The sequence below is a fragment of the Peromyscus maniculatus genome, chromosome 5, assembly GCF_049852395.1.
Source record: "Peromyscus maniculatus bairdii isolate BWxNUB_F1_BW_parent chromosome 5, HU_Pman_BW_mat_3.1, whole genome shotgun sequence".
Taxonomy (NCBI): Eukaryota; Metazoa; Chordata; class Mammalia; order Rodentia; family Cricetidae; genus Peromyscus; species Peromyscus maniculatus.
The window spans coordinates 44,447,925-44,474,519 of record NC_134856.1 but is presented as its reverse complement, the minus strand read 5'-3'; the positions used below and the strand labels follow the sequence as shown (position 1 = coordinate 44,474,519).

Below are 26,595 nucleotides of genomic sequence, written 5' to 3'. Positions count from 1 at the left end.
AAGAGACTTTGAACTTTGGACTTTGAAACAAAATTTCTAGGGTTTCTTCCCGTTTTTATTTATTTACCGTATTTGTTTTCTGTGCGCGTCTGCGTGCCAGGGCCTGAGCACATGTGGAGGTCAGAGATTCTCTCCTTCCACCTTGACTCGGTCCTCAGGCTCACTGAGCCCGCTCATCAGCCTCACTTTTTTATTTTTTTATTTTGCTAGACTCCCAGGTCATCCCATACAATGGTTATCAGGGCTCTCTGTAACCTTATTTTTTCAATCCCTAAATTCGAGGTCCCAAGCAGAGGGGCTGGGAGTACTCAGAGAGTTGCTGTTGAATGAATTTGGCAAAAGGACCAGAGACGGATAGAGCTTCGGTAGCTGCCCAGAAAACTGTTGTGGGAAGCTGGCAGATCTCCAGCAGAAGTCACCACGCAGGAACCTAGGGGAGGAGTGTCAACCCGGCACCGGTTTCCGGAGGGGGACGCTGGACAGAAACAGCCGTCCAACAGGTTGGCTGGGAGAACTCCGCTGCAGCGCGGTTGAGTCCGCCCAGCTTTGACTTTGGGCGGGAACAGCGGCGTGTGTGGAATCCCTCAGCGGCACCGGGAGCGCTGCACGGAGGGAAGGAGACCCGGGACCTGCCAGCTCCGGCCTGGCGTGCGTTCTCAGCTGGGCAGAAGACCGCGGTCCGGGAGCCGCGGGAGACTGACCCTACTGGAATTGCACTAGGATAGAGGGGACGATCCCTGCCTCCCACCTCCCCGCGACCACGAGGGTGAGCCCACAGGACTGCAGGAAGCGGGAGAATCAAGGAATCACAGACTGGACTTCCTGGAACTCAGGGGTGAGTTGGTTTCGATTCTCTGGTTCTATTGGAGGGGCTGTCCGTCTGCTGAGATCTCTGCCGACCTTCTGACAAAGCAGGACTGAGATCGAGGTATGGGGTTTGAAGAGGGGCAAAGAATGGGGACCCCGCCCAGAGGTGCCAAAGTCTTAGAATAAGTGGGTAGTCGGTAGGACAATCTATTTCCAGGACAGATGATTCAGGTTTTTTGTTTTCATTTTGGGTTTTTTTGTTTTTTTGTTTGTTTGTTTGTTTTATTTTTTTGTTTTTCGAGACAGGGTTTCTCTGTATAGTCCTCGCTATCCTGGAACTTGCTTTGTAGACCAGGCTGGCCTCGAACTCGCTGAAATGCTCCTGCTGCCTCTCGAGTGCTTAGATTAAAGGCGTGCACTACCACTGCCCAGCTGTATCCTAGTTCTTAATATGAATGTCCACTTCCTTTTCTAGGGCCATTTCATGCGAGGATGAAGAAATATGATGTTTGTAAAAGGGTATCTATTTTTTTTTTAGACTATTAATATATTGAGACAAGGTCTCACCGTGTAGCTGTGGCTGGCCAGGAACTCACTGTGTGGTCCAGGCTGGCCTTCATTGAGAATTCATAGAGACATCTGTCTGTGCCTCCCAAGTACTGAATTTAAAGCTGCGCGCCACCAAGCCCAGGTAGTCTGATGTTTTTTAATGGGGGAGACTGAGAGTAAATTATTATTACGACTACTTCCAGATTTTTCACCTTTGCTCCCATTCATCCAGGAAAGAGGGGAATGAATGGCTGGGCCCCAAAAACTATTGATTTTCTTTAAGAGCACCTAGCAGGCTGGAGCACCAGCTCAGCTGTTAAAGAGTAGCCTGATGTTAATGCCTGTGCCGCCGGCCCAGTTCAGTGGAATCCAGCGGACAAGGAAGAAAAAAAAAAAACCTGCTGATTGCCACGGACTTAGTTTCAGTTTGACAATTTAGTTTCACTTTTTGACTCATGTTTTAAAGGCAGATGGGGGTTCCAGGGAATTATTTTCTCCATGTTGTTATTTGATCTCTACGTGGATTTTTTTCCCTTTCTTTCATGAGTGTGTGTGTGTGTGTGTGTGTGTGTGTGTGTGTGTGTGTGTGCCTGTGGAGGGCCCTGGAGCCTGAGTTGCAAGTGGTTGCGAGCTGACCAACATGGGTGCCAGGAACCCACTCACGTCCTCTGCGAGGGCAGCAAGTGTTCTTAACTCTTGAGCTATCTCATCGAGTCCCCAAGATAACTCTTTTCTGTTGTTTTAAATTTTGCCAAGATAACCTATCTGTTTCACTGGGCCATTGAGAAGACTGCTATAGTTTTAGGTATTTTGGGGGATTAGAGGCATGGCTCAGCAGTTAAGAACACTGACTGCTCTTCCAGAGGACCCAGGTTTGATTCCCAGCATGCACATGGCAGCCAACAACCTTCTATAACTCCACTTCCAGAGGATCTGATACCCAAAAGCACTGCATGCATGTGGTACACAGACATACATGCAGGCAAAACACTCATATACCTAAAATAAAAATAAATAAACTTTTAAAAAAATTAACGATTTATTTAATTTTGTTTATATTTTATGTGCACTGGTGTTTTATTTGCATGTTTGTTTGTGTGAGAGTATCAGATCCCCTGGAACTGGAGTTATAGACAGTTGTGAGCTGCCATATGGGAATTGAACCAGGGTCCTCTGGAATAGCAGCCAGTGCTCTCAACCACTGAGCCAACTCTCTAGCCCCATTGCCAAAAATCAATGTCTTTAAAACAACATTTAAAGTGCTTTTTAAGCCAGACCTTTAATTGCAACATTTAGGAGACAGAGGCATGAGGATCTCTGTGAGCTGGAGTCCAGCCTGATCTACATATTAAGTTCCAGGACTACAGAGGAAAACTCTGTCTCAAAAACAAACAAACAAAGGTGCTTCTGGATCTGTTTCCATGGCTTTGAACTCATTTGAACAGCATCTTCATCTATCCAATAAAGATGAGGATGGAACTGTGTTTCTAAAGCCCTCAGCATGTTGTAAGCCAAGAGATTTACTGCTGTGGCAACTCTCATTCATTCTGGACTCTAGTTGCCTTTGGTTCAAGTAGACCATGATTCAAACTGTCTTCAACAAGAAGTGGGTTGAGAGTGGTTGAGTGGGTAGAGAGATGGCTCAGCAGCTTAAAGTACTGCCTGCTCTTCCAGAGGACCAGGGTTCAATTCCCAGCACTCACATGGCAGCTCACAACCATCTGTATCAAAGATTTGATGATGCCCTCTTCTGGCCAGCACTGATACTGCATGAGAAACTGAGAGATCCTTTATCCTTGTGGAACAGCAGATGAAAATTTGCTGATTAACCTCTGCATGTGTTCAGATGCAGCTGGAGGGGTTTCCCTGACCATGAGCCCAAGGCCAGTTTGTGCCTTTTTTGAAGATTTGAAGAAAAGATGTGAACGATTGGACAGAGAGGCACCAGACTAATAAAGCACACTGATGGAGAGGTCAAAGTCATTCCGAGATACATAGCTAGAGCATGTCTCAAAACAAAACACAACAAAAATGGAGACATCAAAGACAGGAAGGCCAGGTCACAGAAACTAAAAGGAAGTTTTTTAGGTTTATTTTTTAGATTTAGATTTATTTATATTATTTCTTGTGTGTGAATGTTTTGCCTATATGTATGTATGTGTGTACCATGTGCATGCCTGGTGCCTGTAGAGCTCAGAAGAGGACACTGAATTACCTCTGCAAGAAAGAGCAACATGTGCTCTTAACCACTGAGCCATCTCCCTGGCCCCAGGAGCTTCTCTTCAAGCTGTGCTGTGGCTCACTCACTCTGAGCCTTAGCCAATGCTGCCCAAACACTCTTACCACTGAGCTGTAATCTCAGCTTTGGACTATTTGGGAGACAGGATCTCATTAAGTAGGTGGGACTGGCCTTGAACTTGTGATCCTTCTGCCTCAGCCTCCTGGGTGCTAGGATTTCAGCACAACTACATCTACCTGGAAGTATATTTCTTTGCAGCAATAAAGACTAATTCTAAGTCAGCTCACTCCACTGGTTTGAGATGCCTGCTTGGCTCCTGAAGGTATTTCTAGTACCTCAAAAGGATATCTGTGTTAGGATAGGCTAAATAATATGACAAAAACACCCCAAAATATAACGGCTTTCATACCGCTGAAACTGTATCTTCAATCACAGTTCATAGCAGAAATCCTGGCAACAGCAGCAGCTTTCCTCCAAGCAATTATTCAGGAACCCAGGATCTGTTCTTTAGGGTACCAGGATCCCTAAGACCCTATCCTTGCAAAGCTGTCTCATCCTAAAGTAGCACAGGTCCCATCCACTCACAACCCACAGTTAGGTGCTAATCACATGGCCTCATGGAGTTGCAGGAGGCTGAAGATATAATATTAGCTGACCAGTATCCCCTTTCTGGCACCGAGATCACAGATACCCTCGACCCTCAATTAGGTGAGTAATAACTACATGGGTGATTGTGAGATTTCAACCAATCTATGGGTCTCTTCCAGGGATGGATAAATTGGGACAGATCATCTCCTTAGGCCAGCTCATCTATACAAAGTGTGAAGAGATGAAGTACTGCCGGAAACAGTGCCAGCGTCTAGGGAAACGTGTGCATGGCCTGCTCCAGCCTCTCCAGAGGCTCCAGGACCAAGGAACGAACAACCTGCCGGATGATATAACTGCTGCCCTGGGCCATTTTGAGGCTGTCCTGAAGGAGGCCAGGAAGCAGATAGAAAAGTTCAGCAATAAGGCCAGCATTTGGAAGTTTGTGACTGCGGGCAGTGACAAGATACTCTTCCAGGAAGTGAATGAGAGGCTGAGAGATGTCTGGGAGGAGCTCCTGCTGCTGCTTCAGGTTGACCAATGGAACTCTGTTTCAAATGCCAGCCAAAGAGCATCCTGGCTGCAGGAAGATCGACAGGATGCAGAGGAGGATGGGTGAGTATTCCAGAGGCTGAGAAACAATAAGCTGGGTTTGGGGGATGAAGTGGAGGACCAGATGGAATCAGGGAGCATCTTAGCCTCACTTTGGTTTGTCCAAGGAGAGGATGATGGAGGAGTTTGAACAGTTGTGTATACTTGTGACGTAGAAATCCTACTGTATGATAGAGACTGGTGAAATCTGGGGAAGCCTTTGTGGAAGAGGGGACATGTTACCTGCTTGTGAGTCTCCTTTGCTTCTCCATTCACTCTTTGATGTAATATCTGGAATTCCAATTCATATCTTACAGCCTTAGCTTCTATGGGACTCTCGCTTAAAGTGAGAGCAAACTAGACCAGAAGAACACTTGGACACCCCTTTTAGATGCTTGAGCTCGGAGGAGTAACTGTCCTACTGCTTTCATGAGGGGATGGTGTTGATCCATGCCCAGTCAAGTTGGCAGGAGATATCAAAGGGGGACAAGTGAGGAGAGTTTTAAGCAAATGAGTTCTTTTTTGTAATAAGAGAAACCAAGACATCTGTAATTCAAATACCCGCCATCAAAGAGAAAGAGAATCAGAGATTGGGGAGGGTGGGCGTTATGGTACTATAGAGAGGTTGACTCAGCTAGAGGACAGGATTGGCTTCCAACTTTTCTAATCATCAGAAAATGCTGGTCCAGGGTGACAGGAACCATGTGGAAGTCATTAACCTGGGAGATAGGGTTGACTTCCTGCTCTGCCCTTTACATTTCTGTATGGGTGATACTCTCACATAGTACCATATTCAAAAGATTTTTAAAAGGTCCAGCATAGCTGGGTATAGAAGTATACACCTTTAATCTCAGCACTTGGGAGGCAGAGGCAGGGGGAAATCTCTGTGAGTTCAAGACTGTCATAGTCTATAGAATGAGTTTCAGGACAGCCAGAGCTGCGTAGTGAGATCCTCTCTGGGGGTAGGGAGGAAGGGTGAACGGGGAGGTCCAGCATAAGGAGTTAATCTCCCTGTCATCCTTGACATCAGGGGACCTCATCTCAGACACACTCTCACTTTGTACCATCTTTTTCCTGACCCTCTGGAGATTTACATGTTCGTATTCTGATTCTTCTTCTCAGTAGATAATCTTGAGTATTCTTCCAAATAAGTTTCCATAGATATCTCTAGTATTCCTTGGTATATATGGACCATATATGTTGAACATGTAAATTGTATCCAATTGTTCACTGTTATAATTTCATAATGAGCATCTTTGTGTGTGTTTCAGAATAACTTTAGGAGATAGTCCTAGCAGTAAAATTACCTGGCTAATCTCTGGGTTAAAGACAATGAATGTTTTCAATTTTGATAGACTGCTAGATTGCCTCTACAGAGGCTTTATATTTTATCAACCATGGATTTAAAGAGAAAAAAACAAACAAACATGGTTTTCTTGGAGTTTTTTTTTTTCCCATTGGAGACTGAAGATCTCAAATCCTTAGGATTCCCCAGTCCTAGTCCAACTGAGGTGGTGAGAATTTACACACAATATAAATTAGGTTATGATGTAAATAAAAAGGCTCTGGCCGGGACAAGAGAGATGGCTTAGCCATTACGAGCACTTCCTGCTCTTCCAGAGAACCCAAGTTTTGATCCTAGACCCATATTAGGTGGTTCACAGCTGCCTGTAATACTAGTTCTAGGGGATCAAAAACCCCCTCTGACCTACTCAGACATATACATGAGCAGCATACAGTCGGACAGACACATGCACACATACATATAAGTAAAAATAATAAAACTAACAATAAATCTTCAAGCACTAACAGTTTAGTGTTTTATAGAAATAAGTTTATTTCTCTTTCAAGCAAAGTATACAAGACCCCCCAAGATGATTCCTCCTTGGGATACTTCCCTTAGTCCAGCATTTCCCTGTCAATACAAATTTCCCAATTCCAAAGCAGCCAGGTTGGGACCTTGAACAGAATTTAAAAAAAAAAAAAAAAAAAAAAAAAAAAAAAGCACTTCACTGAAGAAGTTCCTGACAGAAGCAGAGGAAAGACTTATTAAGAGAGGAAAGACTTATTCGGGTTCATAAATTCAAAGTATTTTCTAGCCATCACAGCAGGAAAGGCATGGGGAAGTTCTATAGCAGTGTGAGTACATAGCTGAGGCTCCTTACATCTTGGCAGAAGTAGAAAAAGCAGGCCAGGCCAAAGGTGGGTATAATCTTCAAAGACTCACCCCCAGTGACCTACTGCTGCCAACCCAGGCTCAACCTTCTCAGGGCTCCACAGTCTTCAAAACAGTGCCACTCACGAGGGACCAAATGCTCAAAATATGAGCTGTGGGGACATTCCAGATTAAAACCATATCTCTTTCACTTAATGTTTAGCGCCTGTATTTTTAAGCATGTGTTGCCCCTTTTTCCTGCAGAATCGAAAGTGTTCGAGCTATCTTGATGCAGATGAGAATTGACATGGAAGAAATCAAGGAAACTCTGAAACAACGTGAGTTGTCACATGCCCTGTTTCAGTGAATGCTCCCAAATCAGAAGTCATCTGTTTGCTAGGGACTCCAGCCTACTCTACTCCTGCCCGGCTCCGTTTTCTCTGCTGGGTAGTGTTGGAAGCAGCTCACAGGTTTGGGGATGTGGCCGCAGTTAATCCAGGCTTCTCTCCATGGAGTAGCATTTAAAAGTGGCTTCTTGATCAGCAAGAAACCATAGCCAGTGCCTGTCAGAATACTAAAATAGGCCGGGCATGGTGGCACACGCCGTTAATCCCAGCACTCTGGAGGCAGAGGCATCTCTGACTTCAAGGTGAGTCTGGTCTAAAGAGCTAGTTCCAGGACAGCCAGGGCTACACAGAGAAACCCTGTCTCAAAACACAAAATAAAAAAGGATGCAAAAAATAATTATAATAGTAAATCATTTCCTCCACGAATAGCATCTACATCCAGCAAGTTTCTGTTACCGTAACATACCCAAGGTAGTGGCTTAGGAAGAGAGATGGTTTACTCAGGCTCACAGTTTTGAAGATATTTATTCCGTCCATGATTGGTTATTAGCCCCATTACTGTTGTGTCTGTGGCAAGCCAGCTTATCAGGTAGACACGCGATGAAGCAACAAAGAGAGCAGGAGGAAGGGAGTGGGGTCCCCAATCCCCTTTAGAAGCATGCCTCCAAATACCTTAGGAAGCACCATTTGTCCCCAGCTTAAAAGTTTCCACCACCTCCCAGTAGCACCATCCTGGGGACCAAAGTTTTAACACATTGGCCTTTGGGGACATTAAACATCCAAACTGTAGAGCATCAAAGCTTCAATTCCCTTACTGAATGTCCATAAGAAATTCAAATAAAGGGCTTTGGAGATGGTTCCGTGGGCAAAGGGCTTGCTGCACCAACATGGGGACCTGTGTTTGGACCCCCAGCATCTACTTAAAAAACAGGCAGGCTGGCACATACCTGGGCTCTCAGCACTGGAAGGTGACGACAAGAAGACCTGCAGGGCTCACTGGCCAGCCTTCGAGTCAGTCAGCAGGCCTCAAATTCAGTGAGCGATCTTCTGTCAAAAATAAGGTGGATGGGAGCTGGAGAGATGGCTCAGCAGTTAAAAATGCTCCCACTCTTGCAGAGGACCCAGATTCAGTGCCAGCACCCATATGGTGGCTCACAGTCACCTGGAACTCCAGCTCCAGGGGATTCAATGACTTCTTGCCTTTTAGGGTCCTGCATGGGTGCATATACAGACATGCAGGTGCACACTCATACACATAAAATAAAAATAAATATTAAAAAACAAGGCAACGAGCAACAGAGAAAGACACTTGATTTCCACCTCTGACCTCCACACGCTCGTGCACAGGCATGAATACCTGCACACGTACACACACTGTGTGCACATACAAACGCACACACTAGCCATTTAAATAAAATTTAAGGTGCTCATGTATTCACTCACTCATTCAATAAAACTGTAAAATTATGCTCAAAGGGAGCTGACACTAGCTGCCAGAAGTGCATGCCTTAGGGATAAAGGAGAGGAAATGACAGAGGGACAGTGCAAATGTGTTGTATGACATTTCTTGTGAGAGTGTATGTTCCTGTATATGAAGGTATGTGTGTGCACATGCACATGGAATCCAAAGGTCAAACTCAAGTACTATTCCTCCGGAGCCATCTGTTTTGTGTTTTGGGACAGAGTCTCTCACAGAGACCTGCAGGAGCATGGGTGAGAAGTTACTTATGGGAATATAGGTGATCTGGGCACTTGAATGACCTAAAAGCCTCCCCCAGTAGCATGAGCAAGAACTTAGGAAAGCTGGATAACTGGTCTCCTACATAAGAGGCTCCTCTCACCCAGCAACAGTTTACCCTGGAAAGACCTCTGTGAGTCCTGTAAGTTTCTTGAGCTTCCTCAGTCTTGTAAGTTCACAAACTTTTGAGGAAGAAAATGTATCGATCCAGGAGGAAACAGCCGCACAACAGACAGCATTATAATTGCTTTACTTGAATTTTGTCTCTATTTGATCTGAAGTGACTAGACATGATGCCAGGTACCTAGGGCCAAGCTGTGTGGCAAAGTAAGAAGAGCCAGGCGGTGGTGGCGCACGCCTTTAATCCCAGCACTCGGGAGGCAGAGGCAGGCGGATCTCTGTGAGTTCGAGGCCAGCCTGGGCTACAGAGTGAGTTCCAGGAAAGGCACAAAGCTACACAGAGAAACCCTATCTCGAAAAACCAAAAAACAAAGAGGCCACTTCCCTAACAATACCGTCTTAGCACACTGACTTGTTATCTCCTTCTGTCTCAGGCTCACAAAAACCCACACAGGAGATCCCACAGGAGCAAATCAAGGAGATTAAGAAAGAACATCTTGTCAGAATTCCATGGATCTTACTGAAGAAAAATAACCTGAGCACACTTTATAGAGGAGAGTACCACAGATCTCCAGTCACCATCAAAGTATTCAACAACCCCCAAGCCGGAAGTGTTGGGTGGGTAAGCTGTAGTGTATGACTCTCAGATGGTTCAACACTTATTCTCTGTAACTTCCCAAGAAGGAGAGGTATATTTTCTCCATTGTGAAATGGGGGACTCAGGCTCTAAAGGGTTAAATGACTTAATCTTTATTTTTAAGAAACGGAGGCTATTGGACTGGAAAATGGGCTCAATATAGGGCTTGTTGCTCTTACAGGGGACCCAGGCTCAGTTCTCAGCACCAACATCACAGCTCACAAACATCTGTGCCTGCAGTTCCAGGGAATCTGACATCCTCTTTAGCCCACAGGTGCTAGGCACACATATGGTACACAGACATATATGTAGGCAAAACACTCATGCACACACAAGAAAAAGAAACAGGCTAACATTGAATTCAACTCTCTACCTCAACTCTAGAACTTTCTCCCTTTTACTCACAGCTTTATGTATCTTTCAGAATTTATACTCTTTTCTGGACATAGTGGTACCATGCCTTTAATCACAGTGCTTATGAGACAAAGGCAGGCAATCCCTAAGTTCAAGGTCAGCCTGGTCTATATAGTGAGTTCCAGGCTAGCCAGGGATACATAGAAATCTTGTCTCAAAACAATAACAGAATTTATAACCTTGCAATCCTGTTTGTCAGTTCTTCATCCCCTCCACATATAATTCTCTTTTTGGTGTGGTGCTGGGAATTCCACACACAATAATTCTAGTGTTTTATTCTTGTGTTTTCCTGTAAAATATACTCTGTTGTTACTGTGTTATACAGTTTTAATGTTTCACAGGTGACAAAGTGGCATGTCTATTGGTTTCTTAACCTCACTTTCTTGATTCAGCATCATGGAACATGAAGTCCTTTTATTGGAAGTAAATCCAGTGGATCATTTGGTATCTCAGTCCACATTTCACCTATTTCCCATGATGTAAACCATCTGCTCCCAACTGAAAATAATGCCACCATACATAGCCCTTAATGAATCTGTATGGCAATTTTGAGGTACCAGAAATCAAACCCTGAACTTTACACATGGAGGCAAACACTGCCACTGAGCTACACCCCCAACACTTGTACAAGAATTTCTTTGGACTATAACTCCCGGATAGGAACTGTTGGCTCATAGGCTCCACATATATAAATTGGCCAAGTACTGCCAGGAAGCTCTCAGAATATACCTACTTCCACCTGCAGTACCTGAGATGCCTGTATTTCATACACTGACTGACCCCTGGTGTTTCCAAGTTTCTTTTATCTTTGTAAAGTGAGATCAGATCTGAAAGCATTTCTCCATTTACTAATAAATTTGATCATTTATTTATATGTCCTTAACCATTGCAGTTTTAAAATTTTTATTTGCTTACAAAGAATTTGGGCCGGGCATGGTTGCCGTAGGCTTTTTAATCCCAGCACTTGGGAAGCAGAGGCAGGCGGGTCTCTGTGGGTTCGAGGCCAGCCTGGTCTACAATGTGAGTTCCAGAACAGCCGGTTCTACACAAAGAAACCCTGTCTCAAAAAAAAAAAGAATTTGGTTCCATTGTGACGTTTTATTTTTACTATGTATGTGTGTGAGTAAGTACATCTGCGTAAAGGTGCCCACGAAGGCCAGAGGCATCATATCCCCTGGAGCTGCAATGACAGGCAATTGTGGGGCACCCGACGAGGGTGCTGGGAACCAAACTCAGGTCCTCGGCAGGAGCGTATGAACTCTTCACTGAGCATCTCTCCATCCACCCATCACGGCATTTTCAAATACCATTTGGTTTTCCCTATCTCTGCTTCCTCTCTTGAGCCCTCCTCCCCCCCTCCCTTTCCATTGTCATGTCATGTGACCTTTGGCCCCTCCCCTCTTCTCTCAACACCCCTGTTCCCTTCTTGTGATCGCCTCTCTAGTTTCATGGTCTATACCCTTCCTCACAACCCCTTATGTCCATACATACAAACATTAGAAGTTGGGATCTGCATATGACAGAGAACATGGGATTTGTGTCTTCCTGCGTCTTCCCACAGAGGTCGGTGCACACCATGCTGGACCACTCACAACAGCTGTTTGGCTTCCCTTTTCTGTAAATCACTCATTCATATCTTCTGCCCTCTCTTCTGTTACATTTGCAATTTCTGTGGGTTTTTTCTTATTAAATTTTTATTGTTATTTTATGTGTAGGGACAATTCTCCTACATGTGTGTCTGTGTGCTACTTGCATACCTGGTGTCTGTCTGCAAAGGCCAGAAGAAGGTATTGAGTCCCCTGGAGCTAGAGTTGTGGATGGTGGTGAGCCATCCTGTGAATGCTGGGAAGTGAACCTGGGTTCTCTGGAAGAGCAGCCAGTGCTCTTAACCTCTGAGCCATCTCTCCAGCCTCCAGTTTTATTTTTTTAAGTTTAAGCTTTAATCCTCCTGGAATCAGTCTTTATATGTGATATTATGCAGGGTCTGGTTTTGGTTTCATCCACAGAGTAAGTCAGTTTTCTCTATATTACCTATTAAATAACCCATCTTCTCCCCCACTGTTGGGCAGCACCACACTTATTGTATAAACATCTGTCTAGTTTCTATATTTGCTGATCTGTCCCATGGGTCAATTTATCTGTCTTTGGATCAGTGAACATACTGATTGGGCCTTCGGTGAAGGGTGGGGGTGGTGAAGGGGTCTATTATTGTTATTGTTATTTGTTTGTTTGTTTGCTTGTCTTGTAGCCCTGGCTGGCCTGGAACTCACAAAGATCCTCCTGCCTCTGCCTTTAGAGTACTGGCATTGATGCTATGTACCATCATGACTGGCTTTATTAAGTTTCTTCCTAAGATGTTTGCTATTTTTACACTATTGTAAAAGATTCTCTTAATTTTGTTTTCAGACTTTCCATTGCTAGCACATTGCAATACAGTCAATTTCCATGTGCTTTGGTCCTGCTCTGCCTGCCTGACAGATCTTGGACAAATGCCCTTTTCTTGTGGAGCCTCACACGCGGTGTGAATGAGCCCCTGCTGCACTGTGTACATGCTTTGAGGGACCTCCAGAGTCCAAAAGCTAATTTCTCCTTTCACTCTCCTAGAATAGTGAGGCACACTTTCAATAATGAGATCAGAACCATGAAGAAATTTGATTCCCCCAACATCTTGCGTATATTTGGGATTTGCATTGATGAAGCAGGTAAGGAGGCTTCTGGGATTGGTTAGGCTTTGGACTGCCTAGAAGATGCTGTCTGTCTTTTGATGTGGGTTTTTTGTTGTTGTTGCTGTTTGTTTTGTTTTGTTTTTGAGCTTTGAAGAGAAGTTAATTGTAGATTCACAGATGAGCACTTCAGAAGTTAGAAAGAGAGTTGTGCCATTCAAGTTAGGCATGGAGGTCAGCCACATGGTGGACAAACAGCCATATGGTGGGGAGAACTTCAGAGACAGTAAAAAGGCTCAAATACCAGAGAAGTGTCATTAAGCTCCAGCCAGCATCCTGAAGAAAGACAAAAGAGAAGAAAAAAAAACTTTACATCTTTAGGAGTTGGGTTAGAAAAGTGGGCAGGCCCTGCAGAGCCTTGTAGTAGCATAGCACTAACTCACTCTGTAGCCCAGGCTGGCCTTGGACCCACAGAAATCCACCTGCCTCTGCCTCCCGAGTGCTGGGATTAAAGGCGTGTGCCACCACCGCCCGGCTATGTCACATTCTTAAGAGCAGCTCATGGGGTAGTAGTGAGGGACTAGGAGTTAGACAGACTCTCGGATAGGCAGGCAGACAAGGGAGAGGGGCCGTGACTAGGTCAAAGACGACAGACTAATAAGATGGCCAGCTCCTTCCTCACTCTCCTGACCGGAGACAAAAGCCTAAAGCAAAGGCTTGGCAGGCTTTTTTTCTCCTACCAGTAGGACACACCCGCTCACTCATGCTACACCTCCCCAACCCTGGTTTACACAACAGTTGTGGGCCAATCCTGTCTTTGTTCAAACTGACCAACCCCAAATTAGGAGAAGAAGCCCCTACAAAGACATTAAAAACCAGCCCTGGAGAAGAGACTGGATTCTCAGACTCCCAAGTCCCCTCTCTGATTTGCAGAGGGTCTTTCTGTATGCTTTCTCTCTCTCTCTCTCTCTCTCTCTCTCTCTCTCTCTCTCTCTCTCTCTCTCTCTCTCTCTCTCTCTCTCTCTCTGTGTGTGTGTGTGTGTGTGTGCGCGCGCGCGCTCCTAACAAAAGCCTTTCCTCACTGGCTGATTCTGTCTGTCTACTGTGTTTGAGATTTTCCCCAACGTGCCTGTCTCACTCAAGACTTTTCCTGCCCTTTAATTCTCTGACAGAGAAAATAAACCCCATCAAGACCCCTTGATGGGAACAGTGAAGTTATTACCAATGTTCATTATTGTCTGTGTTTCAAGACATAAGTTTCCATCTTCTTTGAACTAATGGAGCTGTGCCTCCCACTCCCCATCCATTGAGAATCCAGGGGTTGCTTGTTGAGATGCTAGCCTGAGTCAAGGCTATGTTTTCTTTTCTTTCTTCTTTTTTTGTTTGTTTACTGTTTGTAGACGAGTTCTAATTAAGTAGCACTGGCTGGCCTGGGACTTGTTCAGTAGACCAGGCTGGCCTTGAACTCACAGAGATCTGCCTGCTGCTGCCTCCTGAGTGATCAATACAGTGGTACACCACATCCAGCCCCTTATTTTTCTTCTAATGTGACTTTAATTGTTTCTGATCCTTTAGCAAAAACCAAGTGTTAATGTGGCTACATTTTCTCTCACAGTATGGACTTCCCTCCAGATCATTTTTGCTGTAGTTGCCTAGAAAGAGGACAAAACATCTCCCCTTCTGGAAATTACTCTACAGCCTAAGTCCAACCTAATCTGAGTGTATGCAAAAGGGACTGGTCAGGAGAGTTCAGGCTAGAAGTCAAGGTCCCGGGTCAGAGGCTAGAAACGAAAGAAATAACACATCCAAGGTGCATAAGTCACCTCAGCCACCACCTAAGAGAATAAGTGTTACTAAAGTCCCCTTCAGGTGAGACTTTGTACTTTAAAATCAGGTTGGTCTTACACTGTGGGAGACATGGGGCTCACTTCAGAGCAGAATGTGTCTCTATAGGGAGAAGCTGAGAAGGGATTTGTGGCTGTGGGAGTCCTGATCTTCACGGTGTCTGCTTCTTTTCCATAGTGAAGCCCCCTGAATTCTCCATTGTCATGGAGTACTGTGAGCTTGGAACCCTGAGGGAACTGCTGGATAAAGAAAAGGACCTCACAATGAGTGTGCGCATCCTCCTAGTCCTGGGAGCAGCCAAAGGCTTGTACAGGTAGCAGAAGGGTTAAACGGGTACCACAAAGAACCAGGGGCATCTAGCCAGGCAGTGGTGGTGCACACCTTTAATCCCAGCATCCAGAAGGCAGAGGCAGACAGGCAGATCTCTGTGAATTCCAGACAGCCAGGGCTACACAGAGAAATCCTGTCGTGAAGAAAAAAGAACTTGAAGAGTCTGCCCACACTGCTAATGATCTCAGAGGTGGTGGAAGAACGGGCCGGAAGCCCTGGATAGTTTCCCTTCTTTCCACGGTTTCACTGCAGACTCTGATTCTGGGCAGGTGCATTTTTCTAGGTTGTCCACAGATAGCTGCCCACATGGAAGGCAGGGTACTAGTCAGCCTCATTTATCCCATTAAACACCGTTTATGTCAAGATTATTAATATACCCTACCTTTGGTTGCCATCAGGCTACACCACTCAGAAACACCCCAACTGCACAGAAACATCAACAGCTCCAGCTTCCTGGTCACTGGAGGCTACGATGTCAAGGTGAGCGCATCCTCCAAGGGCTCCTTGGGTTGGTCGGAACTAGCAACGGTTTGCTGCTAGAAGAGTTTTGCAGAAAGGCTGTGCCTTCTTCTCTCTCTCCTAGATTTTAGAACTGAGTGCACCTCTTCTCCCGTGTGTACAGCTTTCTGCATGCCCAGCACAGAACAGACTTAGCCCCTTGCTAAGCCTCCCACTCCAATGTCCTACCACCCCTCAGAGCAGGGATGAGCTAAGAGCCATTTCTCTTAGACATTTAGACACCACTTCTACATCACTGCAATACCTACCAGGGGGACGTCTTAAGTTCAACTAGGCATTCAGATTCAGAGGACTGTCCTGGGGCCACACTTGTCATTCGAGGTCACTTGTAAGAATCTCACAGGGAGCACACCTCGATAGCAGCATCAGAGCCCCTTCTCTCCAGGGGGAGTCCTCACATTCATCCAGGAGATACTGGCTTTGCTCCTACAGTTGCTAGAGAAAGAGGCTCCCATTAGGTGGGTATGGGGCCTTCCAGATTTAGAAGTCTCATGACTTGTAAGAGTCAATGTCTCTTATAGCTCTACAGACTTACCTTCCACTGGCCCTGCAAGGGCTGAGCCAGTTCCCATCTATAATGGTGGCTACAAAGTACAGCATGCCTATTAGGTATTTATGAATGATCCTCCAACCCCCTACCCCAAAGCACTTTGTATATCACCAATCATTTTTATAATTAGGTTACTAAGAAGCATGTCATAGTCAACCTGTATCAGTTTTTTAGGGAAACGGAGCCAAAGGTTAGCTGAAAAATCTACCATAACTGCCATAGCTTGTTTCATTTGCTCAGAGGAAGAAAGGGGGTTGTTAACTCATTGTCCAAAACCCTAAAATTGTAAAAGGGTATTTTATTTGTCATCCACAGATAGTTCTCACTTTTTTTTTTTAGTCTTTAAAGATGGAAACAGAAATACAACTAAAACTGAAGCTTCTGAAAGTACCCCATGATCATGCCCATCTTATATCATTCCTCAAACTTGACTTCAGACTCCCACTGCCCCTGAGTTTCAGAGCTGGGTCCCAGAAAACATCCCTGTTGCCGACCCTTTTGTCCAAGGGGATATCTACAGAGTACCCTGTGGGCATGAGGTGATTGTAATCATAAACTTCACAAAAGACTTACTCTGACCTCTTGGCGGTTTTCCTCTTGCCCATGACTGCTGTCACTTTGTCAGAGACAGCTGTCAATTCCAGCCACCAGAACATGGCTGTGGAGGGGAGGACGGGGGGTGGGGGTGGGGTGCCCGCTGAGGTGCCATCATCAACATTCTTTATTTCCAGATTAGCATCCAGCCAGGATCAGTACCACTTTGCCGAGTTTTCTGAGCTTGCCCCTTGTTTTAGTTAGGGTTTCTATTGCTGTGAAGAGACACCATGACCACAGCAACGCTGCTAAAGGAAAACATTTAATTAGGTGGTTTACAATTCAGAGGTACAGTCCATTATCATCCTAGTGAGACATGGCCGTGTGCAGGCAGACATGGTGCTGGAGAGTGGCTGAGAGGGCTGCATCTTACAGGCAACAGGAAATGAACTGAGACACTGGGTGTGCCTTGAGCATATATGAGACCTCAGAGCCTGCCTCCTCCAATAAGACCACACCTACTCCAACAAGGTCACACCTCCTAATAGTGCCATTCCCTATGGGGACCATTTTCTTTCAAACCACCACATCCCACTCCCTGACCCCCAAAGGCTTATAGCCATATCATAATGCAAAAAAATACATTAGGTCCAATTTCAAAAGACAATTGCAATTGTCTATCACAGTCTCAACAATGTTTAAAAGACCAAAGTTCAGAGTCTCTCCTGAGATTCATGCAATCTTTTAACTTTAATCCCATGTAAAGTCAAAATCAAAAAACAGATCACATATTTCCAACATATAATGGCAGAGGATATGTATCACCATTCTAAAACATAGGGAAGGGAGCATAGTAGGGAAACACTGAACCAAAGCAAGACCAAAAACCAGCTGGGCAAACTCCAAACTCTTCATCTCCATGTCTGATGTCAAAGTAGTATTCAGATCTCCAACTTCTTTCAACTTTGTTAACTTAAACACACTTCTTTCTCTTTGGTTGGTTCTGTTCCCTGTTAGTATTCCATGCTGATGCTCTGGCATCTCCAACATAATGGAGTCTCCAAGGTAATCCAGGCTTCAACTTCATAACTTCATGTAATGGCCTCTCCAGGCCTCCATTCAGGGACACCCCTGACACATGCCTGTCCTCAGCAGCTTTCCTTAGTCACAGAGACAAATTTCATAGCCCCTTTCTTCTATCCTTAACTCCAGAACCACATGGCTGAAGCTGCCAAGTTCTGCTGCTTTCTGGGGCTAGAACATGGACTGCTCATTCAATTACATCTGATTTCCATGGTTTCCTTCACTGCCTAAGCTTGGCTGTTTTGGAACTTGCTCTGTAGACCAGGCCGGCCTCAGACTCAGAGGTCCACCAGTCTCAGCTTCTGGAGTGCTGGGATTGAAGGTGTGCACCAACAGAGTCAGCTCTAAGATTTTCTTTAATTCCTTTTCACTTAGCTGGGTGGGATCTTTCCCACCACCCTGCTCCCAAATAAATCACACACAGAGGCTTATTCTTAATTATAAATGCCCAGCCTTAGCTTGGCTTGTTTCTTGCCAGCTTTTCTTAAATTATCTACCTTTTGCCTCTGGGCTTTTTCCTTTTCTTACTTCTGTATATCTTACTTTCACTCTTACTCCGAGGCTGGCAGGGTGGCTGGGTGGCTGGCCCCTTGAGTCCTCCTCCTTCTCTCACTCCTTGATCTCTCTTCTTTTCTCCCGGATTTCTCCTATTTATTCTCTCTGTCTGCCAGCCCCACCTATCCTTTCTCCTGCCTCGCTATTGGCTGTTCAGCTCTTTATTAGACCATGAGGTATGTTAAACAGGCACAGTAACGCAGCTTCACAGAGTTAAACAAATGCAACATAAACAAAAGTAACACACCTTAAAATAATATTCTACAACACCACTCCCTTTATTCCATTTCTTAATCTCTTTATCTCCTTGAACATAAGACTTAGCTTCATCCCACTGCCTGGTGTTCCTTTTCTTCTCAAATTTTACATTTTGTAATTTATCCTGCTCAGCTTTCTTCTTTTCATTATAAATCTATATAAGAGTGACCAGTAATAACCATACAACAGAGTCAATACTAGGCTGTTTTGAGATTTCCTCTGCCAACAGAATTAATCCAAATCTCTTCTCTTTGGCTTCAGGCAGACTCTTCAGACAAGGGCAAAAATCAGCCACATTCTTCATCAAAATATCACAAGAACAATCTCTAGGCTGCATATTAATATTCTTCTCCTCTGAAACCTCTTGACCCAGACCCTCACAGTTTAAATCACCCTCAGCACCACTGTCTTCCATGCTCCTACTGGTATGGCCCATTAAGCAGTGCTTAAAGCATTCCACTGCTTTGCTAACCCAAATCCCAAAGTCCAGATTCCTCCAAACAAAAACATGATCCGGACTTTCATAGAAACACCCCAGTCCCTGGTACCAACTTCTGTCTTAGTTGGGGTTTCTATTGCTGTGAAGAGACACCATGACCACAGCAATGCTTCTAAAGGAAAACATTTAATAAGGTGGTTTACAGTTCAGAAGTTCAGTCCATTATCATGGTGGGACTTCGCAGTGTGCAGATAGATATGGTACTGGAGAGGTAGCTGAGAGTTCTACATCTTGTAGGCAACAGGAAATGAACTGAGACACTGGGTGTGGCTTAGCATATATGAGACCTCAAAGCCCACCCCCAGCCGGGCAGTGGTGGTACACGCCTTTAATCCCAGCACTTGGGAGGCAGAGCCAGGCGGATCTCTGTGAGTTTGAGGCCAGCCTGGGCTACCAAGTGAGTTCCAGGAAAGGCGCAAAGCTACACAGAGAAACCCTGTCTCGAAAAACCAGAAAAAAAAAAAAAAAAAAGCCCACCCCCACAGTGACACACCTCCAACAAGATGTCTCCAAATCCAACAAGGCCACACCTCCTAATGGCCCTTTGGGGGCCATTTTCTTTCTCACCACCACACCCATTTCAGCAGCACCAACAAGCTCCCAGCAGACAGGTGCACACTGTTCTTTCTTCCAGCCTCACGTAGACAGAGCCTTTCTGCCTTCCAGATGCCTTCCCCACCTAAGTGTCTTCTGTTGTTTTGTTTTTGAGACAGGGTCTCACTATGTAGCTCTGGTTGTCCCGGAACTTGCTACGTAGACCAGGCTAGTCTCGAACTCACAGAGGTTTGCCTGCCTCTGCCTCCTGAGTGCTAGAGTTAAAGGTGTGTGGAACCACACCTTGTGCCATCTGTATGTCTCAACCTTTTCTTGAGCTTGCCCTTAGAGGTGGGTACCTAGCTGACTTTGTCAGCCTAGTCTCCTTCTGCACATTGATGATGCTAATGTCAGCTCTGCAGGGAGCAAGAGCATGCGCTCCCTTCAGTCATACCACGGCATCTTTAGACTGTTCAGGGTTGACAAGACTAATTCACACTTTTCATGTAAAACCCAAGGAACACCATGCAAGGACAGACAGAACAAAGGAGTTTCCTCATGTCACTTTGCGTCTGCTCCTGGGGAAAATCAAACCGCGTTGTAGCTCTGTGCCCCGTCCCCACCCTTACTGATTGGACTTGAGTCTTTCACCATGAGAGCCCTACATCTAATACAGTATAACTAATGGGAGTAATAAGTAAGTTTAGTCAGTAAACTTACCCTACAGGGGCCTTACAGCCATTGTTTTAGATCATCTTCCGTACCACCATCCCCATTCTATTGAGAAGAGCTGTCATAGTGTTTCTCTTGATTGGCACAAAATGACAAAGTGAACCTACAATGTCAAGCATAGTCTGAAAGCAACTTTGAAAATAAATCCCCAAGGGAAAAGGCCACCCCAATTCCCCCTCCTCCCCCTCCACCCCCTCCTCCCCTCCACCCCGGAGCTTGCTCTTTCAACATCTACCTCTAACCCGTCTTTCTGTCTAGCTTGCAGGATTTGAATTAAGTGAAACACGGGCTTCTATCAGTCGGGGGACAAAAACCACTAAAGCAGAGAAAGTCAGTTCAACAGCGTATGTCTCACCTCAGATACTGAAAAATGTGTATTGTGTATACAACAGAGAAGCTGAAATATATAGGTATGTGCATGTTCTTGTACAGATTCTAACTCAAGGCAGAGAGGTCAGGACAGTCCCGGGTGAACTCCTCCTCTGAGGACCATCTTAATTCTATTGAACAGGGGATAGGAGTGCAGGTCAGTGGTGAAGTACTTACCTAGTATGTGTAGGTTCTAGCTTTGATCTAGCACTCAGTGTGATGGGGGGTGTTGCCTGGGGTCAGGTAGTAACCAGAAAATTCAGAGATTTCTGAAATGGCTGAAGGGGCATGAGAAAAGAAATGTGTTACCTGCTTAGCTTCTTGGGTTTATATTTAAATGTTTTAAAGATTTATTTTTATTTTATGTGTATGAGTGTTGTGCCTGTACATATATGTACCATGTGCATATGCAGTGCCCATAGAGGCTGGAAAAGGGCATCTGATCCGCTGGAACTGGGATTACAGACAGCTGTGAATTGCCATTGGGTGCTAGGAGCAGAACCCAGGTCAGCAAATGACTCTGCTGTCTGTTCAGCACACTCTTTCCTTATTATTTTTTAGTGCGTGTGTGCGTGTGTGCGTGTGTGCGTGTGTGCGTGTGTGCGTGCGTGCGTGCAATGTATGGAAGGGTAGCTTGCACATGCCATGGCACATGTATGAAGTCCAGAGAACAACTTTTTGCATTATTTCTCTCCTTCCACCTCTACGTGGTTTCTGGAGATCAAATTCAACAGAGCATGGCACCCCAAGGTCTTTGGCAACTCAGTCAGCCACCTGACAAGCCCTTGGTTTTCTTTTAGCTTTGGAATCGTGCTCTGGGAAATTGTCACTGGAAAGATCCCATTTGAAGGTAAGGACCATGAAGGCTGGCTCTGCTGGGGTTGTGGTTGGGTCCTCTTCTGAGAGACCAGAAAACCCCCATTAGTGCTGCCATAGCCAGCCCCCCCCCCCCCCCGTTCCCTAATGCAGGAATTATCCGAACTGCTTAGTAGAGTCATTAGAGGTTCTTTTGTTTCTTCGTTTGTTTCTTTCTTTATTTTATTCTTTTCTCTGTGTTTGAAGTCCCTCATTCTAATCCTAGCTATCAATATCCAGAGAGAAGTATGTGAGTGAAAAATCTTAAGCTTCCCATCCTATCTTTCCCATGACAGGCTGTGATTCTAAGAAGATCTATGAGCTGGTAGCTGAGGGTCAGAAGCAGGAGCCAGTGGGTGAAGATTGCCCCAAGCTATTGCAGGAGATCATTGATGAGTGTCGGGCCCATGAACCCTCCCAACGGCCCTCTGTGGATGGTAAGATTCTTACTGGCATAAAGAATGCAAGCTACATGTTTATTTCACAATTGTGAAAGTTTCTTTCTTTCTTTTTCTTCCTTCCTTCCTTTCTTTCTTTTTTTTTTTTTTAAAGAAGTTCACACCCAGGGGTAATTCTGCCCTTCAGGGGACATTTAACAATATCTGAAAACATTTTGGTTGTTGCAATTCAGGGGAAGGGGAGGCAGGGTGTGTGTTCTTGGTATCTAATGGAAAGAGGCTGGAATGCTATTAGATTCATAGGACAGGGCTCGAGGTGTAGCTTGATGGTACTGTGCTTGCCTAGCACACGGGGCCCTGGGTTCACAGCCCCCAGCACCACACACACAAAAGCTTAACACGGAGCCCTCAAATATATATGGCACCCCTCCACAACTAAGAATGGTGCAGTCCAGATGTTCCCCAATGCAGGGCTGCAGAGACCAGAAGTGGGTTACCTTTCTCCAGTGTATTTCTTTCCTCCCTCCCTCCCTCTCTTTCTTTATTCATTCCTTTCTGCTTCCCTTCCTCCCTCCATTCATCCCTTCTTTTTTCAGCATCCTTGGGATTATTTCTTTGACTAGGACTATTTTTTTAAGGTTTTTTTTTTGTTGTTGTTGTTGTTGTTTTTGAGACAGGATCTCCCTGTGCAGCTCTAGCTGTCCTGCAACTCACTCTGTAGACCAGGCTGGCCTGGAACTCACAGAGATCCACCTGCCTCTGCCTCCCAAGTGCTAGAATTAAAGGCGTGCGCCACCATGCCTGGTTTATTTGTGTGTGTGTGTGTGTGTGTGTGTGTGTGTGTGTGTGAGAGAGAGAGAGAGAGAGAGAGAGAGAGAGAGAGAGAGAGAGAGAGAGAGGTGTCCTAAAGAGGGCATCAGTTGTCTTCTATCCTTCTTCACCTGTTGAGGGCTGAGCTGATCCATGGCTTTCACTGAGGCCCTGATGTATAGAGAAGGAAGACAGTTTCTTCTTTAAAACCAGGAACATGCTTGATAGAGTGGGCAATGGCCTGCGGCCTGGATCTTGGCAGAGCTGAGGTTTCAAGTTCTAAGAACCCAACTCTTCCCACTGTACACATAGTTATCAGTCCCAGGCTGCTGTGTGCTTGACCTGTAACGGTCTTGAGATAGACCCTTGTGCAAGACAGTTTGATCAGCTTCTTGTTGACTTTATCTCGTCGTATGATAGTTTCTGCTGACTCTGTCCCATGTCTCCCCTGGAAATAACATATAAGATGCTGTACTGCTTAATAAGCTTACTTGGCATAAGACATAGTTTATGCAAGACCTCCCATTCCCAAACTTTCATATCTTCTCTCTCTCTTCTATTCTCTTTATCATCTGATCTCCTGGTGCTCTCTCTCAGGACCCTGTCACTGAAGAATGACCTGCTGGTCCAGGTCATCTACTTTTTCTTTTTGAGGCAGGGTCTGTTCTTGAACCTGGGGGCTTCATTTTCTCAGCTAGACTGGAAGCCATCAAGCCCCAGTCATCCTTTTGTCTCTAACCCCCCTCAGAGTTGGGGTTACAAGTGTGCCATGATTATAGGCATGCACCACCATGCCTCGTCTGGGATTTAGGTTTTCCTAGGTGACATTTTAGAGGCATGTGTGCAGATGGTGTAGGTAGCAGCCAGACCAGGCAAACACAGTTCCTGCTGTTGTGTATTGTCTGCTGTAAATACATGTTTATGTTTCTAGCTTGGATGTCAGTAACCCGCCCTTGTCTCTGTTCATTCATTCATAGGAATCTTAGAGAGACTGTCTGCAATTAACTGAAGTTATGTATTCAAACCTAAACTGAAGATTCCCTGGACAAGAAGCTGGAAGAGGCACAAATTGGACATTTGTCCTTCATATCTGCTAGTATCAAGTTTTGCTGGGTGCAAAATTCTTTTTTCTTTTCAATGGGGTATCACCATGTAGCCTTGTCTATCTTGGAACTTGCTATATAAAACAGGCTGGGCTCAGCCAGGCGGTGGTGGTGCACGCCTTTAATCCCAGCACTCAGGAGGCAGAGCCAGGCGGATCTCTGTGAGTTCGAGTCCAGTCTGGACTACAGAGCAAGATCCAGGACAGGCACCAAAACTATACAGAGAAAACCTGTCTCAGAAAACAAAAAACAAAAAACAAAACAAAACAAAACAAAACAAAACAAAAAAACAGGCTGGGCTCGAACTCAAAAAAATCTTCCAGGTTCACCTCCCAAATGCTGGGATTAAAGACATGGGCCATCACACGTGGCAAAGTTCTTATTTATTACAAATAGAAAACAATTCCATGGGGCTGGAGAGAGAGCTCAGCAGTTAAGAGCACTGGCTGCTCTTCCAGAGGGTCCAGGTTCAATCGCCAGCACCCACATGGCCGCTCACAACTGTCTTTAACTCCTGTTCCAGGGAATCTAACACCTCATACAAATATACATTTAGGCAAAACACCAATGCACATAAAAATAAATACATTATTCAAAAAAAGATTAAAGAGAGAGAAAACAATTCCAGCCCAAAGTGGTGGTGCATGCCTTCAATGCCAGCACTTGGGAAGCAGAGGCAGGTGGATTTCTGTTTGAGGCCAGCCTGCTCTACAGAGCAAGTAGGACAACTAGGACTACACAGAGAGAGACCTGCCTCAAAAAACAAGCAAGACAAAACAAAACAAAAACAATTCTAGCCATAAAGAACTCCCAAAATTTCCAAAAATATATTTCTAATATTAACTGCAGATTATTTACAAAAGTTAGCAAATGGTTTTATGTTTATACCTCTTTTCATGATTTGATGGATCCTATTAAGAAATTACCTCTATTTCCCCAGCATCTGAATCTGAGCTGGCTAATAGCTTGATTATGTCAACAGAATGTAGAAGAAGTAACAGTGGACCACTTCCAAGTCTAGGCTTCAAGAGGCTTTAAAATGTTCACTCCCTCTCTTGGAACAGTACCCATCCATGAGCAGGGGTAGTAGGCTTGCTGGAAGTTGAGGAACTACAGAGTAGAGGCGAATGGTCCCATAGAGTTCACACTAAGCCAGCCGGCCTGGCAATTGTCCCAGTTGCATGAGTAAGCCCAGTTCAGACCAAAGAACTACCCAACTGAGCCCATCCCATTGCCAATTTACAAAAACATGAGCTAAATAAATATATTCCTGTTTTAAGTCACTAAGTTTTGGGGTGTTTGTTACATAGTAGTAGTAATAGTAAATGCTACACAGCTCTTCCCTTTGCTCAACTAAGTACAAAACTTGCGGTTTGGATGATGCCCATGGCCTGACCTCTGACCATGTCTGAGTTTTTACATCAGGTCCCAAATGTTAGGATTCTGTACATGCGCAGCTTTGGGTCTTGTCTGTCACCTTAGGTCATCAGCGGGCGACTGCGTCCCAGCCTTAAAGCTAGACGTGCACCCCCATGCTCTCTCCCTCTGCCTCCCCTTCCCGTGTTTCCTCTCTGCCCCTGCTCTGCTCCCTCTGCCAGGCCTGGCTTCTCCACCCTATCCCCTCTTCTTTCTAATAAACTTTCTAACTCTGGTAGCCATGGCTCGTGGCCCTTCCGCCGACCAACCAGTGCCATTTATGTTTTCACCAAAGATCTCCAAATTGTTGTGATCTAGGGACCAGTGATGTTGTTCAGTTGGAAGAGTACTTGTATAAAGCTCTATGTTTGATACTCAAAAATCCACTTAGTGGGGAGTAGGTAGAGGCAGAAAGAATAAAAGTTCAGTCATCACTGGGTGGTGGTGGTGCACTTGGGAGGTAGAGGCAGGTGGATCTCTGTGAGTTCAAAGCCAGTGCCTAAGTTTACCTGGTCTACAGAGAGAGTTCTGTCCTTCTGTCCTACAGATGACAGTCAAGGCTACACAGAGAAACCTTATCTTGAAAAAAAAAAGTTCATTCATCTTCAGCTACCTACTGAGTTTGAGGTCATCCTGGGCTACATGAAACCATATCTCAAAAAAAAAAAAAAAATTGGTGATCATATATTGAACCAAAGTTTTTTTACTTGCCACTAGAAAGGACCAGAGACCTGAGAACAAGTTATGGTTGCAAGGAAGGAAAAAGGATTATTTGGAAATCTAGCAAACCAAAGAAGATGAGAGGCTCTCACCCACAAATGTGTTCTTAGGGGACTGGAGTGTGAGGACAGGCTTTTTAAGGAGGAAGAGGAGCAGCAGAGGAGTGCTGGGCAGGCAAAAAATGAGAATCAGAGTTCTAGGTTGGTACTGGATGTTGTTTTAGTTGCTTTTATCTTGATGTCTTTAGCCTTGAAGAGGAGGAGAAAGATTAGATGCATTCACATGGAATCGTCCTTGTATTATAATTCCAGGTAGAACATTTTTCAGATGCTGTACAACTCTACAGTGCAGAAGTGAGTAGACATCTGACCTGAAGGCTAAAGTAACAAATAAGATAGGATATTATACTATGACTGCAGAGTGCCTGCCCTGAAGGTTAATAAGATAGGATACACTATGACTGCAGAGTGCCTGCCCTGAAGGTTAATAAGACAGGATATTATACTATGACTGCAGAGTGGCCAAACTTGATCATCATGTTTGAATCCCCCATCTGACATCTGAAGGAACAAGGGTCAATGCTTTCATTGAAGTGTTGTGCCCGTGTCGAGAGACACCCCCTCCCCCCCAGCAAGACCAC

General features: G+C 45.1%; 1 protein-coding gene across 3 annotated transcripts; it reads left to right on the top strand.

Moving 5' to 3' along the window:
- Positions 1 to 601: 601 nt before the first annotated feature.
- Mlkl (mixed lineage kinase domain like pseudokinase) lies at positions 602 to 25,106 on the top strand. Of its 3 annotated transcripts, none has more exons than XM_006974156.4 (11): positions 602 to 835; positions 4,363 to 4,795; positions 7,191 to 7,264; positions 9,566 to 9,749; positions 12,787 to 12,884; positions 14,868 to 15,003; positions 15,419 to 15,500; positions 20,543 to 20,694; positions 21,454 to 21,503; positions 21,805 to 21,945; positions 23,694 to 25,106. In XM_006974156.4, exons 2-11 carry the CDS (start codon positions 4,365 to 4,367, stop codon positions 23,723 to 23,725), a joined length of 1,380 nt encoding a protein of 459 aa, XP_006974218.1. In that variant the 5' UTR covers positions 602 to 835; positions 4,363 to 4,364; the 3' UTR covers positions 23,726 to 25,106. The 3 variants fall into 3 exon arrangements, with proteins under 3 accessions (XP_006974218.1, XP_015848405.1, XP_076428282.1); XM_015992919.3 differs by lacking the exon at positions 602 to 835 and adding an exon at positions 840 to 928; XM_076572167.1 differs by lacking the exon at positions 602 to 835 and adding an exon at positions 1,378 to 1,498.
- The last annotated feature ends 1,489 nt before the right edge of the window (positions 25,107 to 26,595 follow it).

Coding starts and splice junctions, on each gene's coding strand:
- Mlkl (XM_006974156.4), top strand. CDS start 4,365: ATGGATAAATTGGGACAGATCATCTCCTTAGGCCAGCTCATCTATACA. Junction 15,501..20,542: donor CTGGAGGCTACGATGTCAAG/GTGAGCGCATCC, acceptor CTTTCTGTCTAG/CTTGCAGGATTTGAATTAAG. Junction 21,504..21,804: donor TGGAAAGATCCCATTTGAAG/GTAAGGACCATG, acceptor TTCCCATGACAG/GCTGTGATTCTAAGAAGATC.